This window comes from Ruditapes philippinarum, unplaced genomic scaffold (genome assembly GCF_026571515.1).
Source record: "Ruditapes philippinarum isolate M1 unplaced genomic scaffold, ASM2657151v2 ctg8401_1_1_1_1, whole genome shotgun sequence".
Taxonomy (NCBI): Eukaryota; Metazoa; Mollusca; class Bivalvia; order Venerida; family Veneridae; genus Ruditapes; species Ruditapes philippinarum.
In genome coordinates, this window is record NW_026862730.1 from 25,327 (window position 1) to 44,478 (window position 19,152).

A 19,152-nucleotide genomic window follows, 5' to 3' on the forward strand; every position below is an offset into this window, starting at 1 on the left:
CTTCAAAAAGTGCGATAATCTATTTTATGTGTAGAAAAGTCAATAAACTAAAATTGATTGAATTGACATTTGCTATAATGCTGAAAAGGTCGCTGAACTTTTAAATGCTTTGATTTAATTATAAAGGTAGAAAGAGATAATGTCCCTTTTCATTGCAAATAAAAAGTATTAAGCGTTATATCGCAATCAAATCAGCCGTTTGTCATAATATTGTAATCGGTGTGTATTCGCTGATAACGGCTCATCATTTGACATCCAAATTGTTCTCAGATGTTTTAAAATATTATTTGTGGTCGGGAATTTGAAATAGCGGTCAGTAGCTTTGTTAAATTAAATAATCGTTCATGTGTTATTTGACAAATATGCCATTAAATGTGCTATTAAAGTCTTAAGAGCGACAGTTATTTGGTTTGAGATGTTACTACTCGCATAATCAAATTTCTTCCCACCGACATTGTCAAAGCTGAAAACAATATCTTTCCAGTTGAACAGATATATAGTATTATGTATTTTCTTGTATTTATCAGTATTTGTGTTGTTTATTTAAGTAAAGAAATGATTATTATGTAAATTAGAAGACAGTAGTTAGAAGAAAAGTACTCTTACTGTACAGTATATCGTCGGCCCAAAAATGTCATCCATAACAGCTGCAGTGTCTTTAATCCCCGTGAAAATGTCACCAACAAAGAATGTTACTTCTAGCATTACCAGATATAGTTTATCCTAAATAATATATTATTTGTTCATATCATGTTATTCATATTGTTGTGTTTTACATTATTTCATTTAATCATTATCATGATTTTTTTGATATCATTAGCATGTTATGTTTTCTATAAAAATAGAACAATACGATTGGATGAACTGAGTCGTTTACACGTCCTTGAATATGTAGCACATAACCTTATTTAGTAGGTTATGTTTTTTATCATACAAAAGAATTACTTTAGTGTTCGAAAAAGACAGGTGAAAGAAATATACATATGTATATATAATTTGTTGATGAAAACTTAAGTGCGATTAATCAATTTATTGCCATGATAAATGTCAGATAGTCTTTCAATGGTAGGCATATTAAATGTGAAACAACAAAGAACTTTTATTTAAGCATAAAGATAATATGCATTCTTCTGTATGCACATGTACTCCACTTCTCACCGTGTTGCTTTGAAAATAAAGCAACAGCAATATAGTTTTCAACACATTGATGTATACAGACTAAATGCCATCAATGTCATATATTATTGTTTTACTTTGGAGTTAATCATTATCCGCCATTTACTAATCAGCTAAAATAGTAAAATGCATAACTTACTACAATAAGTGATCAAAAAGAATTGCTTACAGCTCTGTTGCTTAAAATCCTCAAGAAAATGGCAACATATCAATGCAAAACTGTATAGAGCTGCTCAATACTTACATAATGATGTTTACATGTAGCTATATGTAGTGAACAATAACGATTTTGAAATCGAATTCGCATTCTTAAGTACCGCAGTAAAATTGATTGGTTAAAACATTGATAAGAGAAAAGAAATATTGGCTTATTTAAAGGCTTGTTCTAAGCTTGGTTATTTTTTGAAGGAAATATTTTCTGAAGAATCTGATATTTACAATACCTCTGAAAACGAAATTTAATTATTTAAGATACAGGCTACAAGCTAGCAATTGCTAAACGCTTGTTGAGTGCAAATTGATTCATGATGTAATTTTCTCCCCTTAGCAAATGAAGATACCAGTGAAAAAAGAAAGAAAAAGTGTTCATGTAACAAATATAAGGATATAGCACTGAAAATCACTATTAAAACAGATGCCGATTTACCATTTTCATTAAGATATGAACGACATTTTCACGATAATGTCCCAGCTCGTAACTTAGCCCTTTATAAACTAAAAGTCTTTCAGAAATTAAAAAGTATTCGTGGGATGTAGGTACTTTACAAGTCTGACGCTTAGATCTAGCTTTTTTCAGTTTGTTAACAGAATGCAAACTTTCCCGGAAAAGGATCTATCAACGAACATTTTTAGGAAAATGGATTATTTCGAGGGAATGGTAAAATTAGTGATAACTTAAACCTAAAACATCCTACCGGGTATTTAATACGAAATGAGCAAGTTATTATTTTCGAACCACTCCTTGTAGATTTCTCTAAAATTCGATTGATTTAAATTGTAATCAGATATTGTTCATAAATTTACGTTAAAAAAGGGTAAATATTTAATCAAATAAGTGGTGAGAAAATGTTCAAGTAATGTTACCAATAATGTTCGATCCCTTTCAATCAACGTAAGACTGGCAAGTTCAAGGTAAACTGATATAGCATCCAACGAAAACAATATTGCATGTAACGCATTCTTGTGTAAGGCACCTTCCGTTTCCACCTGATTTAATAAACAAACAAATATTGGTAAAGAGTTATTGAAGTATTTAAATATAATCAAGTATTTTACTTATAGTCCCTATGGCAGTGAAAGGGTTAAGATATTTTCTATGAAGTCGCTCTAGTCTTTCTGCTTTTGCAAAATGTCTTCCTCACAGTTCAGAACAATATGACATTAAATATGTTACATAAGCATCAAACAGGTTAAAGTTTATATGTAGTGGTATTTGCATCACTCGAGTGATGTTTTTGAGAGAAAACATTGATTTAAGAGCTTTATCTGCTAATGAATATATGCCTTTTTCGAAATGAACCGCCACTGCTCGTTACAAAGCCTAGGTAGTAAAAGTTTTCAACACTGTCTATGGTATGGCCGTTATATGTCCAAGCCTGATTTCTTGGTAATTGACCACCATTTCGGAATACCATACTTTTAGTCTTTTCAACGTTAACTGTTAGGTGCCATCTTTTACAATAAGCCTCTAATTGGTTAAGATTGGTTTGAAGAGCTTCCGGGGTTTCGCTAAGCTATACACTGTCGTCTGCAAAAAGGATTCAGTATATAGATAACTGGTCTAAAGTCTATATTTTCCTCTAGGCATACTTCAAGGTCATTCACGAAATGGCAGAATAGTAATGGCGAAGTAAGCTCCCCTTGGAATAGTCCATTATCAATTTTAAAGAGGTCTGATAGGGAATTTAGGTGTTTAACGCAAGATCGTACGTCACTATACATGGACAGTAACAATTTAAGCGATTTTCCATCAAAACCTTCCTTTATTAGCTTGTACCAGAGACCGTTTCTATATATAGTGTCAAAGCACTTCTGATAGTCAACAAAAGCAGCATACACCTTTTTAATTTGTAAAGTATACTTCTGTATGATAGTAGATAAAAGAAAACATCGTCGGTAGTACTGTGACCCGACTTGAACCTAAAATGTGCATCATAATTTTTGGTCCATACTTTCATTCCCTCATTTATTACTTATTAGCGTGAGTCCCCTATAATTGTTTGAAATGTTAGATGGTTGTTTTATCAAAATAGATATTATTAATCCTTCTGACCACTGACTCGGAAATTCACCTGCGTCAATAATTTTGTTGAATATTAGTAACAATGGTTCGGAAAGGATGTCAATACAAATTTCATTTATCATATTGTCTAACCCAGCGGCTTTGTTTCTGTTTTAAGAGTTAACAACTTTACGTTATTCATTCTCCGTAATTGGCATGTCTAATTCCTCGAATGTTACTTCTTCCGTGTTATCACAATTATTGTCAAATTCGATTAAACACTCTTGTACATCGTCGTTATCATCCACTTTTGCGTCCAGAGAATTAAAATAATTATAAAAGTCATCTAAAGTAACACTCTCATCGACTGGTTTATTGCCCTGCTTAAAATTTTTCCAAAATGCTCTTGGCTTTTTACGCTGCATTTCATTAATTTGTCTCCCTTTGTCTATATTATATAACGCTCTTGTTTTTCGTACGAAATATTTGTAGTCTTTTTAAAGGCGTTGAAAATTTTCGAAATTATCTGTTTTTCTATCACAGTTGTACCTTTCAAGGGCCTCTCTATATCGCTTCCGTTTATTTTCGCATTCAATATGAAACCACAAAACAAATTACCCAAATCACGGTCATACGCCGCTCTTCCATTCATAAAACAAATATTTAATATCTTTAAATGTCTATTAAATAATCACCGTATCTATTACTTTGGTTATCCATTGAAATTCGACGATTTGGGGTACTGTTTAAAAGTGCAATGCCTGTAATACGCTCGTTTCAATAAAATCAAGTTTTTGACCTACTTGACAGTTAAGGTCACCTATCCATCACGTCCGACCTAATTGTGAGAAGTGACCTATTTCGTCCCCAACTTTGTTAAACAGGTCAATATTATATACGTTATATGCCGGCGAGCCTTCAGGCGGTATATAAGTCGCCGCTATATACCAATCATTTTCAGTTTGAAAAAAGTATTTATCTCTAGTTTAATCCAAACAATGCATCAATATCATTTCGTATCAGCTTAACACCCTTTCTAATACTGTCCTTTATATGGATAATAAGTTAATAACACCACCACTTGCTGGTTTCGCTCGCCTATGTTGAAAGCTTCTAAATGAGTGGATAGGGTTGCTATATCAACTTAACGAAATGTTCGTGTTTCTACTGGTGAAAGTTTCATACAGACATATGACATCGTATTCTTATATAAAATTTGTGAAATCCTCGCAAGACCGTTTCGCTTTGGTTAATCCTTCCACATTCCAGGATATAAATTGTATGCTATTTTCGGTTAAACCTTAGGTTTGAGGCCCTGGTGCAAACTCTACATCGTTAATAAGCAGCTTATCATACCTAAAATATGCCTTCTTCTTTTCATCCTTGGCCTTTTTAAAAGCCCCATGTAAGGCCTAACGTTTGTCCGCAATGTCTTTCGGGAAATGTGCGACACTAATTGCCGTGATTTTTAGATTTGAACATGATTTACGCACTTTTTCACGGTCATCGAACTTTTCAAATTTCACTTCGACGGACCTTGTATTTTCTGACTTAAACGCCCGATTCGCTCAACGCTTGCTAACACAATGTTTTCTCTAGCATTGTCGATTTTCATTTTATCTTGTAGAATATCAAACATAGACGATTTGCTTTCATTTGGGGTCTCTTCCTCAGAATCGGGAACCTTAAAGAACAAAAGGTTGTTTTTCAAAGGATCGCACTTGAGTTTATTAACCATATCGTCACAAGTTGACCGCTCCGATTCCTGCATCCCAAGGCGCTGTTTTAAACTGTCAACCTCCTTCTGCTTTTTCGTGATCGCGTTGTCGCTCGTAGAGTCAAAAAATCGACTTGTCTCCAGATCCGTTAATCTCTTTTCAAATGTAATTATCTTTTCATCCACGTTGTTTAATTGCCCCATTATAACGTTAATTGACGATTGAATTGAATCTAACTGTAACAGTTTATTGTCCACCATGTCAAGACGATGAAGAATGAGGGAAAATGGGCCAATGTGTGGCGTTGATTGTTGTAAGATAGGTGTACTGGGCGTTGTCATGGCCCCTTGGGGCGTGCACTGACCATACACAGGTAAACCTGATTTTTGCATCATATTGCCATTATATGTAAAGGTTCCAGGATTGATAAAGTTCTGACCTGTATAAACGCTGCTCAAATGTCCATTTATAATCCCATTTATTATCCCACCTGTCGCTGGTGACGTTTGGATAGAAGCCATATTTTGTCTCTTTTTTTCAATACTCTCTTTGTTGTCATTTGAACTCTTACTCTTTTACGTTTATTAGCCATACATTCCAAATAAAAGAATCAGAAATAACTCATTTTACATCCACAATAGTTGAATGTAACACTTATGGGCTTTCAATATTTTCTAACACTTAATTTTGTCGAAATAAGTCCAAATATTTTGATATTTTTCGAGCTTTTCAAAAATTACTGCCATACTCACGCATGCGCATTACGCAGTAGAATCAATACATCAATTATTTCTAGCAATATCTAGATGTCTAGATAATAAAAAACGTTTCGCATCATTGATTATGAATACAAATTGTTTAACAATGCACCGCTTTGAATGAAAACCCACTAACTATTTATCAATACAATTATCCTAAGCTCTATTCAAATAATAATAAAAGGTGATAATCACGAATATTCGCGACAGCAGTTAGACTGTTTCTTTACTTAGACATAGATCTGTCATGCAGTAAAGCCGTGGTATTCAATAGTTAATTTATATTGTCATAGGACGGCGCGTGCACGCGCCGTCTAGAAGATATGCTTTTGTCCGTATAGCAATGGGGATTTTGTGCATTTTTGTTTTTTATTTTATCAAAATCACATTGTTTTCAAATTTTCTAATAAAAATACATTTTCTGATGTACAACATGTCACAGACCCGTCTATAGTCTAATGACGGACAGAGAACAGGAGGTATAACTAAAATACGTAACGGAGATTATTTTTACCATACTTAGATTCTATGCGAATATGCAATCTTGTATTTTTTCAAGTAGTTTAATCTTTTATAAATAAGTACACAATACGTAACAAAGAATTTATTAGTACATCAATTTATTCATAACTATTATTTGATATTACAGACATATTTTCGCTATTTGTAAAATAACAGACAGTTCGTCCTCAAAATCATTCGAACATTATGCAATTCGAACTAATATTTAAATGGCCATATTCTCGGCACATATTAACCAATCATTTCAATGTCACTTGTTATCCAGTTTATTTTGCTTCGACCAGACGTTTCAATCTTTGTTGCAACAGACAAACATTTCAGAATTTCAGACACATACCAAGAACATGGAGAAAAAATTATTTAATGCTTTCAAATTGGATCTGCTGTAATATAGAACGATTTTTAATTCTGATTTTGTACATTAGCTATGACTGTTCACATCATTTGGCGTCGTCTTTGATGTGCAGCATCAACATTTAACTTGTTTTTGTTTAAAACGATTTGTTGAGTTGAGAACACGGTTTGTCACATTTTGATATAAAATTATAACCTGCTGCTCATTCCACATGTGCGGATGTTTCAAAATTCTAAATTTTACCAGTTTATGTTCAATGTTGAATTCTGCTTAAGCCGGGGCTAGGGGGCGTGGACGGTTGTTTGCACTTTACAGTACCCTCCATAACAAGGCTCAATCAAACCGAGCCTGCAACATTTTTATGTTTTGTGTTACCCTGTTCCGTCATTCCGTCCTTCCATCCTTCCGTCATTCTGTCATTCCGTCATTATCAGTTTCCGCTCATTATCTTAAGAACAGTTGCACACATTCAACTCAAATTTGACATATGGACATTTCATAAAAAAATACAGGTCAAGTTCGAATTTGGTCATGGTTCGATGACTTTTTGCAGAGTTATGCCCCTTTTACTTTGAAATAATATGAAATTTTCAGTTTCCGTTCATTATCTCCCCAAAAGTAAAACACATTCAACTCAAACTTGACATATGGATGCGTCAAAAGAATGCACAGGTCAAGTCCAAATGTGGTCATGGTTCAATGATTTTTGGCAGAGTTATGCCCCTTTCACTTTGAAAGTAATATGAAATTTTCAGTTTCCGTTTATTATCTCCCCAATGGTACAACACATTCAACTCAAATTTGGCATATGGGTATGTTTTTGGAATGTTTAGGCCAAGTTCGAATTTGGTCATGGTTCAATGATTTTAGACAAACTTATCTATCCTGAATGTTGGAAAATTTTTGAACTTTCAGTTTCAGCTCTTTTAGCCATTATTTTGGCTACAAATATGCTATATGCTATTTTTAAAAGGTTAAGACTGAATAATTTCAGTGCCTTCAACATTGTATGAAAATGGTTTGTGTTAACATTGAAAAGTTTTAAGGGCTTTGAACTTAAAATGAAAAAAATCATTAATGCACCATCTGAATTTTTGGCTGCATGCGGGGGCATCCGTGGCATGATGACACATTTCTAGTTAATTATGCCGTGTTGTGCTTCTTTTAGGAATTCTTATATCTTTTGAATTCTTATTTCTCCCTATTTTATCGCCACATCAGCTTAGTTTGTGCCGTGTGGAGGTTGTCAAAATGCGCCCCGTACATTCAATCAGGGATGTTATATTTCCTATCCTTAAAAATCGTTCAGCACGACATTATTGTTGCGCTTGTGGTATTTTAGTTCTTTCTTTTCGGCATATTTCTTGTTGGGTTGTTCCAGTATTTCTCACTTGAATACTGTTGAATCACCCTTAGGATATGTGGCCTGCTTTTTAAATTTGTCTTTTGACGTCATATCTGTTATATGCAGGCTTTATAACCTCAGATTCCTAAAAAACGCTTGTTCGGAGTATCACTTATTACATGTATAGAGGGATTTTAATATAACTTTGCATAAATGTTCACCATTGTAACGTAAGGCAGAGTGTCGCGTCCAGACTTTTACCGAGCCTGCAACATTTTCAATATTGTTGTGTTGGACTTTCTTTAGGGATTCTGTTTTTCTCTATTTTAGGTCCCTTTGGCAAAAGTCAAGGTCACATATAGGTGTCAAACCTCAAATAAAGATATGAAAATGTGTTTCCGGACCATTTAGTACAGTAATGATTTATGGAGGGATTGAACCGCAAATGGTCATAATCATGACTATTGGTGTAAAACATGTACAAGGTCAAGGTTAATCAAATTATAGAAATTTTGTCAATAGCATATCTCCTACACGCATGTTTGGATTCTAATGAAACATAAAAGAAATGTTCATTACTATGAGAAGTAGTGTCGCGTGCATAAACCAACTCTCTAGGTGTAAGGTTAAGGTCACGCTTAGAGTTCATTAAAAAAAATGCTTGTTCGGAGCCGAACTTCTACATTCATCGGGGGATTTTAAATTTAAATGTAACTTGGCACACATGTTTACAATTGTGAGGCTTATTGTGCACAAAATCCAGGTCCCTCTACCAAAGTCAAGGTCACATAGAGCGGTCAAAGGTTGTGTATAGGGACCATTTAGTCATCATATCATTGATGGATAGTAACACAAATGATAACTATCATGACTACAAGTGTGACACATGCAATTATGTTAATATTTGCATAGTCAAGGTCACTAGAGCTGATAAAATATCCAGATATTTTCCGGACATTGCCTAGAATATATCTCCTATATGCATATCTAAAATGCCCACATCTCTGTAAAAAGCTTTTGTGACGGGCGTATTTTACGACAATTTTGCCCTTGTTTAGCTACGTTCGACACAAGTTGATAATTGCATTTTTAAGTGTAATATCTTTGACAAAACAGAGCAAACTCACAAGCATAACCCAAAGTGCACAACTTCTCATGCTGGCCTGTAAATGTTAAAGACCCTAGGTCAAATACTTTTTGAGCTATGTGCGACACAAGTGGAAAATTGCATTTTTTTACTTAGTCCGAGGCAATTACTCAGACAGAACAAAATCAATTCACCAGCGAAACCACAGGTGCACAACTACAAAGGCTGAGCAACATTTCTGTAGAGTTTTGTGACTCTAGGTCAAATACTTTTTGAGCTACGAGCAACACAAATTGAAAATTGCATTTTAAATAACGTGCGACACAAATGAGAATTGACGGACAGACACTTCTCACTCTCATATATAGCATATTTTCTAATACAAACTAAATAAATGAATTTATATTAAATGAATATAAATTAAATTTATTATTCATAGCATAAATGTGATTTTAAGCAAGGGAAATGTTTTACCTAAAATGAATAGAATATTGATATTAGTTTATTAGCTGGCCTACTTACAGAAGCTGTGCTATTTTCCTTTGAATATGTTGATGTACTCGCCGGAGAAAATATTGTTTGATCATGCCAGTCACCTTGTTCCGTAATTTTCTTCTTTTTTTCATTGTGATGTTTTTCTTTTTCTTGTGCCCCTTTCGTTGAATGAATATCTTTTACAAATGGGCGCTTTATCGCTGTCTTGTACTCTTTCTCTTCTCCATCTTTAATTCTATAAGTGATTTCTTTTCCTGCTGTACAGTATTTTGAAATCTAAAAATAACCACGCTAAATGTAAGACGATTGTATGCTAATTATAGAGCAAGAAAAGGAACTGCCTAGATCACATTCCAAAAAAAAACAACAGGATTTGCATAAATGTGATTTTAAGCAAGATAGATGTTTTAACTAAAATGAACAATAAAAAAAGAACATTGAAAACACAGTTTATATTGGCTTGCCTACTTACAGAATCTGTTCTATCTTCTTTTGAATATGTTGATGTACTCGCCGGAGAAAATATTGTTTGATCATGCAAATCACCATGTTCCGTAATTTTCTTCTTTTTTTCATTGTTATATTTTTCTTTTTCTTGTGTCTCTTTTGTTGAATCAATATCTTCTAAAAGTCGCATGATCGCTGTATTGTGACATTTCTCTTCATCTTCTTTAACCATATAACTGATTTTCTTTTCTTCTTTACATAATTTTGAAATCTTAACATCACCAGTCTTAATCGGTTTCATGATATCCCCCTGTCCATTTAGGTTTTCTACCTCATCATCGGTAAACGTATCTATTTTATAACAAGCATTATGCTTTAACTATTAAAACCTCAATTCGGAATGTGTCGTATCATTATATAAGGAAATCATATTCTTTATCATTTCATTTTATTGACTGTCACGTGCACCGTGTAAAATGTAACAGTTCAAACCAAAAACGAATAATTTATTAATCCTATATATTTTTGTTTCAAATGAACATTATAAAATCAAAAATAGCTAACGTCCTGTTAAATTTGTCACTTTTTCTTATTTTTTAAAGACAAACAAACCAAAGAAGAATATTGTGTTCCAGAATTCTCCAAAAACATCTTTTCTTGAATAAAATATAATTAATTTCATATTTGGCACGGACAGTCAAGGCCATTAACAGATAAGGAACACACATAAAATCAATACTGTCATTAACATATCGATGTCGTCATAGGCGTTGTTCTGTCACATTATAAATAAATAAATAAAAACACTTTTAAGCACAATTAAAACTTAACCATGACGATCAACAGTAGATCAGTTTTCGAATTAAAGTTTTGTTTTGTCGAAGTATAAATAAAACATAATCATGTTATCACAAGGCAAAGAAATAGTTTGACCTTGACGGTCAAAGATACTTTTATTTTTAGTGATTCAACACTGCAGTGCCTTAAGAGTCATTTTGTCTAAGAACGAGTCAAATACGTAAACAAGGTCATGACCACGACATTCGACCACGATAATTTGAAGTTTAAGGTCATATTGAAAGTAGTCAACATGACGGGTTTATCATAAGTGTCAAATCTATCCAAATTTAAGTATAAAGCAAAACTATAAATACATAAATAAAAAATATGATAATATGACAATTTAAGCAAATTTCAATAGCTTTTGAAATTGTTTTGGGTACAATAATTAATCACATTTGCCATCATTACATTGAAGCAAATGTCTAAGTATTTTGCATCCAAACTCAAGGTGATTTAAAAGGTTACGGTCATATTTGAATACATCAACATATTGGATTTGTCGTGTTTATTTTCTAAACAAATGATTGCAAATTTGTCCTATAATGTCAATGTCAAACAACGGTCGAGGTCAATTTCAATAGCATAATGATGTGTGTTTTGTCCTATGCATTATTGAATTTTGCCCAAATATGAAGAAATTCAATTTATTACCTACAAAGTTATGACAAATTATGGTAAAAACAGTAAAATAACAATGATTTAACCTTAAGTGTTTTCATGAGTCAAGGTCAAATTGATTTTGATAGTCTTTAAAATATTGTCCTTAATGTAGTTTTGTTGAAAAAGTCCATTCATAAGTTTTTGCTAGAAACAGCAAACATTCAAAATTTGATCATCAAATTTTGAATCAATTATGAGTTAAGGTCACTGTCTATGAAAGACATGTCCTGAGGACGGTTTAGTCCAAGTAAGAAATCAGCCAAGTCGTACATAAATATAGCCAAGTATAATTAAATAGAGTTTTAAAGATTAACCTGTAAAGTCAATGGCGTGTTTGGTTCAAGGTCAAGGTCATTCTGGTATACTTTAAGTTCTTGACTTAAAGAAGTGGTTTGTCAAAAAAGAAGACAATCGGTAACGAAATGAAAAATAAAATAAAATTAGACAAATGTCAACGAGGACGACCTCATGAGTATAGAAATAACTCGATTTTTATTTTACTTTTGTAAAGGGGAGCTAAAATTACAAACACTAATACTAACCATCCTTTTCACGATTCACATTTGTCGAACAACTTGCTTGAATCGATAAATGCGGGGTACTGAATTCTGATTCAAGTTCTGTTTTCAGTAGTTGTAGACAAGTATGAAGCTCGTTGTTGCAGTCTTCATAGAAAGATTCGCTCCTTTCAGATTTTGCGTTCCGAGCTGAAAATGATAATGTAAACCTCCTGCCCTCATTAAGTGGTTGAACGTTATCAATGTTGAGTTCCGATAAAAATCTATCGACAGATGAGACTAAAAATATAACAAGAAAGTTAGCTCCTTAAGCACAAATTCAACAAATTTGTCTAATACGAGATACAATGTAATTTGTATTTGCAATAATACTGTAACGCATATTTTATTCAATATAACAAAAGCCCTTGAATGTTGAAGGTCGAATTCCTTACGCTTTATTATTGCGAAATCTCAAAAAATTCCGGTTAATTACAAACAATGATGACTTATTTAATAATGATACAATAATCGCAGCTTGAGTATGGAGTTCTGCATCAATTTATTTAAGTTTTTTTAACAATCAAAATGGCAAAGCTACACCAGGTAGAATCCTGGCAGTTTTACAGAAATTAAACGAATCATTTATTCTCAACGCAGTAAAATTGAAACGTTTCAATATAAAAATGTACTATCAAACAAAAAAAAGCAATAAGGAACGCTAAATGTCATATTGTCATAAGTGAACATAGTTTCTTACTTGATTTATCCAAAACATTCCAAAACTCGTCTCTATAAATAGTAGTCTGAAAGCATGGCTTCCCACCACTGACCAATTCGGTTAATGCTTCATTTAAATCTGATAGATTGGTGTTTATTTGTCCATTAATGTGTTCCCTAAACAAGGCGGCAAGCGATTTAAAATTACTACATCTTATATGTAGCTGTATACATTCATGAACAGCGCTTATGATTCTCCATCCTTTGGAAAGAAATAGCTGAAATGTTTTATTGACTGCCGCTCTTAGCCTACCATATGAATTGAGTGGTATGCTGGATTTGAAGTCATTGTCCTGATTCATGACCTCTTCAAACAACTGTTGTAAAACATCAGACATATGTGCTTCTTCGTCATTACTGACATTTTTCAAATCAAGAAAAATGTTAACTCCTGTAGCAAGAAATAAAGTATAGGAGCGTTTATGGTACAAAAATTTAATAAATTTAGATATAAATTAATAGGTAATGATGGCACACATATAACATGAAATGCGTTATTCGTGTTGCCCTACGAGCATCAATATTGTTCACGTATTAAGTTTGTAAAAAGTAAGTGTTTCACTTTGATATATTGATTTTCATTATCAGAAAATATAATCAAGTAATTTGTATTAATAAGGAGATTAATTTATAAATATTTGTCTATACAGAATTCATACATTGTAATCTCTACAGATGATGCTCATAAATCTATCGCAAAGAAAGAGACTAAATAAATGTATAAAAATGATCTTTACCGGGAACAAGAACATTGTTCCTAGCTGAATCGATTCCAGAACTTCCCCTTTGGTCGAGCTTATTATTTATGAGTTCACACTTGTCGTCTAGTTTCTCAAACTTTTCTAAAAGTATTTCTTCAACTGTAAAAACAATAAGATACGTTGACACAAATGCATGAAATTCAATGTGTTATCGGTTTCAGAATTTAGTTTAGAAAATAATGTGAAAAGAATCGCATTATTCCAAATGTATAAATATGTTCATCACTATAAAACACTTTAAAGATTTTAACCAGTAAATAAGGTTTAGGTACAGTGGTACAATATATGCAGTATTTAATGTATAAAAGGTACATACCATGGTCTAACTTTTCACGGACTTCCATTTCCATCAAGTAAAACTTACGCATCTCTTTAAGCGTTTCGCCAAGTGAAAGAGGTTCACTTTCTAAATTCTTGATAATATTGTCTACCTCTAGCTTCAAATCTTTGTCGTCGAGTTTCTCTAAGATTCTACCAATGATTACTTGTATCATTTCAATTTTGTTTTTAAATTCGGTATTTGTGATTTCCGCGTCGTTCATGTGACAGAGATCATTCCGTATTGTTCGTAATTGTTTTATGTCCAAAAGATCTATACCAGTCAAACCACAGTATGAAGAAAGGACTTGACAGAAAAGTGATAAATCCCAGTTTGAAAGAACTGTATCGCCGGTTTTAGGGAAAAGGACTTTCCACTTCTCTTTTGAAAGCTTTGACTTAATTATAATTTGTTTTTTACTTTCCAAAAATGTTTTGAGTGTCCATGCGTTTGGTTGAAAGTCTTTTGGTTTAAGCTCATCCACGCGCTTTAATAGAAGATTATGACATGCTTTTGTCCCACCTTTACTAAGCATGAGACACAGTCTGCAATGTTTTTCTGTGCCGCTTGTTGACATTTTGATAAAAATCTGAAATTTAACAAAAAACGTAAATTAAGTGTTCAATTATAAATATATTATTAAGTAAACCATTTTCTTGAATATAAAATAAACTGAAATATGTTTAAATGGTTATTTAGAACAACATACAATTTTGTTTGAATACATCTAAAAATGTGCTTTAAGAAAAAATTGGTCACGTGGACATATGATAATATTTTTGGACCCATTTTAAACACGTAGTACATTTTTTTTCCTTTTCATTATATTACGGAATGAATATTTATTTTGGTTTTATTAAAATAAATTTTCTTTTTAAACTTTCTTACTTGTAACGTATACTAAATCATGTTCTTGCATAAAAACTGCACAACCGGGTACACATTAACAGAGGACAAAGCATGCATAAACTGATATACGCGCTGTCATTGCACTTTTCTAATATGCGTGGCTGAGAAACAACTAAATACAAGTTCAATTATCAAAACATTTCTGTCAAATGACGTCACTATGGCAATAGAAAAACATTGGACCACATGCAGTGGTTCTTGACACAAAAACAAACAAATAAAGAAACGCTGAATGGCTAGTTTGGACGAGATCGGGCTTTAAACGGGTCCTCGTGCTTCTGCAAATGTAAATGCACAAAGAAAATGTGCCTCACCCCTTTTCTATTATAAACCAACCTGATACTTAAGGTTTATCACAAATAAGAATACACCCTTTGTTGTTAGCATGCATAAAACATGATAACCCTGACAACCAGTGGTGACAATTATGTTGTTGTTTGATACATGTTTATATTAATTCGTATAAAGATAGTTGAAACCTGACACAAATAAAATAAACTGTGTTTATACCCGTAAAAGAAACGAACTAAAGGCCACTATTTAGTGTTTTTTGTGTTTTTTTTAATTAACTTGATCTAATTATTTTGTTTAATGTCCTACATTTCACAAGCAATTTTGACCAAACTTTCACAAAAGCTCTGTCATCATGTGCCCTAATGCATAATGTCGGGGTTTTGTGGTTCGACTTTTTTACCTAATTACATGAATTATTATGGCCCTTATTTTGTTTCTTCATATGACATAAAATATGATCAATATCTTCTCTGCACAACTCCTACATTTTCCAAAGTTTTTGGGTCCCGTATGATCAATGTCAAGGCCATTGTTACTAGTTAATAACTTGATTTTTTGATAAGACATTTCAATGAAATTTGCTGTTTTTATAACGACCTCCTTTGGTCCCATAACTGTAACAAAAAATTGAAAATCGGTTCCAGGTCAATAAATATAGTTTGGAATGATATATTTCTAATGAAACATAGCGTATAGAAAAGTTGCTTGAAGATCTCGTTCAATATTTTTTGTCAAGGTCAAGGTCACAGTTACCAAAAATAGAAAATCGTCTCAAGGTAAATAACTAGAGATATTTTAGTGTATAATAAGCTTTTTGAAAGATCTCCTTTGAACTGCGTTTCGGCCTCAAGATTAAGAACAAGGTCACTGTTACTAAAATAGAATATCGATTCCGGTGATATTTAGTTCTCTGTATATTTTATAAAAAGTCAAACTGATTTTGGGCGGCCTTTGCCTGAAAAATTGTTTTGCTCCCGCATCTATTTTACAGACCAAAACTTTAAATAACCGTCGTTAGTGATAGAGGTAAGAGTATGTAACCTTATGTGTATCAAATGTATTAGTACCGTAATAATATTTTAAATCTGTGTATACAAAAGATATTCTTTCAAGATCGTATTTATGTTGCAACATAGATAACGAAAAGTATTTTATTTATAAGCTTTAATCTTTTTTGAAAATATTTCAGGTATAATAAAACTATCAGTAAATCCAACATTGCAGGAAAAATTGCAATGTTTATTTTTAATTTCATTGACAGGGAAGCAACTGCACATCTAAATTAGAAATTGTAAAGCCCTATCACATTATGACGTATAAAGCGTATAAAGAGGTAACCCAACCCAGCGTATTAACAGGTAACCCGACCCGAGACTCAATGTTTTGAAAATATATAAACGGTCTATGCCGACAAATTGATATATTTTAATCAATTTAAACAGTTTATTAAATCAGAAAATCCAACATTGCAGGAAACACCCCGTGTTTATTTTAAATTCCATTTGACAGTGAATCAACTGCATTTTAAATACGAAATTGAAAAGATCTACCACATTATGACGTATAAAGCGTATAAAGAGGTAACCCGACCAGCGTATAAAGAGGTAACCCGACCCGAGACTCAATGTTTTGAAAATATATAAACGGTCTTTGCCGACCAATTGATATATTTTAATCAATTTAAACAGTGCCTGATAAATCAATTAAGGTAAATTTATACTCGTATATGTTTAATTATTTTGTAGGATTAAGGACACAAATAAGTTATTTTAACCTATATTTTTATCGTCCGGGTTTCTTTGTCTGTAAACAAAAATATCTGATATCAAGCCATCTGTAAGGAAAAACAACACTAAAGCAAAAACAACTATCAGTTGTACTTATACCGCCATTTTGCATACCTGTACGCTATGGGTTAAACAATACTAAATATAATGTAAATTAAATGTTCTACGTAGGTTGAAGACCATGAAATTAATGTTCAGTTGATGGCCGTAACGATCCCTACCCGTCACGAAAATATTTAAATCATAACAAAACAAAAGTAAAGAGATCTACATTGGACACGTGAACCAATTGCTTGGTTGTTTACAGGTTTTGGTAACAACGATTATTTTTATCTTTGTGTGGTAACCGGATATATGCTGATTGCAACGATGCATTAAACTTGAAAAGTGATATTTCATCCATTTATTTTCGTTAAATTTCATTTATTATAGTAAATTGGATTCAACATCTCTCATCTTTTTCATAAGCGGTCCTTTTAATATGTGTTTTTAAAGTGGTCGATATATTTGTACGAGGGTTGTCCCAAAAGTCCGTGACAAATTTTACAGACGGTTCATTTTAACGCTTATAGATAATAATTCACACATATAACCGTTAAGTTTATTATTCAACATTACAACAAATCATTTACAAAATATTTACTCTAGTTTCTTAGAAATTTTCAGTTTTATCGATATTGGTTTGAGTTGCCGGCGCACATCAATTAATTTGCATTTTGTTATGAATAGGCTAAACTTAATTACATATATTTCAAATATCTGATGATGTGCCTGCACAATGTCACGTTGACTTCCTCTGCTGCTATGTTTAAATCATCTCAGAAAATTTTAGTTAAATAACCTAAGAAACGAACAAAATACGGATAAATGAAAACATCTCATAGAAAATAGGAACGTTAAAATGGCGACGTTCGAAAAATTTGCAGCGCAGTGAATAGGTTACTCAGGTTTCGTGACTATTTCGAGATGACACATGTTACGATTTTCAACAAATATACCAAATAGAACAGTTTAGCAACATATCCTGAGCATTTTTTTGCTAAAGGCATGAACAGGCCAGAGTTTTACACTACAAAAAGCGAGAATAAGGAAAACACGGATAGGAAGACCGATCTCTGTCGCCAATTTCCTACAGCTAAAAGCAGGTGCACCGAGAACGGAAGTTCGCGTATAACAAAAATTAATGTATGCCATCCAAACATTCTAAAGACATTAACAACCACATGATGAACGTCTATTATTGACGATTTATGGGTAAAGCTGCACCATTATTGCGTTGAAAGCCATTGAGAGTATTTGACTCCGTCCTTGACGTTTGACGTGCGCCGCGATTCCGATAGTTGCCATGGTATTTACGGCATATTTTTGTTGTTTTTTGATATTTTTCTATGTATATGCATGTTTTCATAAGACACAAACAAATTTTTCTTCCGGGTTTATATCACCTGTTGCAATATTTTGAACAAATGATAAAAGTAATAGCCGAAAGTATAAAACGAAATAAGTTAGATTTTACCTGAAACTGGTTAAATTATTAACGTCGATTAAATGTCACTGACTGATGTATATTCCGGGATTTGTTTTCATTTCAAAATTGCGTTGTACTAATACCGCCATTTTGCATACGGATACGATTTCGGTTAAACAATACTAAATATTATGTTAGTTCAACGTACTGTGTAGGTTGCACACCATTATATCGTACCAAGTGTGTGGATTTTAAAATTATTATCTATTTGATATTTTATTGTTACTATACGGAATACATAGAATGAAAGAAATATATATATGAGTTTATTTAATTAAAAGCAAATAGGGCTAGCGTGAAGTCGTCGAAAAATTTACCATAGGCTTCTACAATTATCAGCGGAATATTTTGTTCCTGAACATTTATTCTGTTTATAAACAATAGGCATGTAAATTAAATGCATAAAATAACATGGAAATTCTATGTTACAAACGGCCATAATTGTACGTGTTACCGTATCGTCAATAATAAATACCTTGATAACATCTTCATTGATTGTCTAGATCTAAAAATTATTCCTTAAAATCACACTGATTTATAATAAAACGTAGTCTTGGAAATTAGTGTAAATGAAATAATTATACGAAACACATTGTAGTTCTATGTGTAAAGATATATTTTCAGTGGCAACTAATTTGTTTATGTTGTTA

At 32.6% G+C, this 19,152-nt stretch overlaps 1 protein-coding gene across 1 annotated transcript in view; it reads right to left on the reverse strand.

The window, feature by feature from the left end:
* The window catches only part of LOC132720014 (uncharacterized), a 40,275-nt gene extending 21,678 nt beyond the window's left edge, over positions 1 to 18,597 (reverse strand). Inside the window, exons 1-9 of the mRNA XM_060703990.1 lie at positions 18,491 to 18,597; positions 13,982 to 14,573; positions 13,642 to 13,764; positions 12,885 to 13,295; positions 12,170 to 12,424; positions 10,150 to 10,475; positions 9,705 to 9,953; positions 2,260 to 2,382; positions 607 to 723 (exon numbers count right to left, since the gene is read on the reverse strand). Of these exons, the coding sequence (XP_060559973.1) occupies positions 607 to 723; positions 2,260 to 2,382; positions 9,705 to 9,953; positions 10,150 to 10,475; positions 12,170 to 12,424; positions 12,885 to 13,295; positions 13,642 to 13,764; positions 13,982 to 14,561 (2,184 nt within the window). The 5' untranslated portion in view covers positions 14,562 to 14,573; positions 18,491 to 18,597. The remainder of the gene's footprint in view (positions 1 to 606; positions 724 to 2,259; positions 2,383 to 9,704; positions 9,954 to 10,149; positions 10,476 to 12,169; positions 12,425 to 12,884; positions 13,296 to 13,641; positions 13,765 to 13,981; positions 14,574 to 18,490) is intronic.
* Between the last annotated feature and the right edge of the window lie 555 nt (positions 18,598 to 19,152).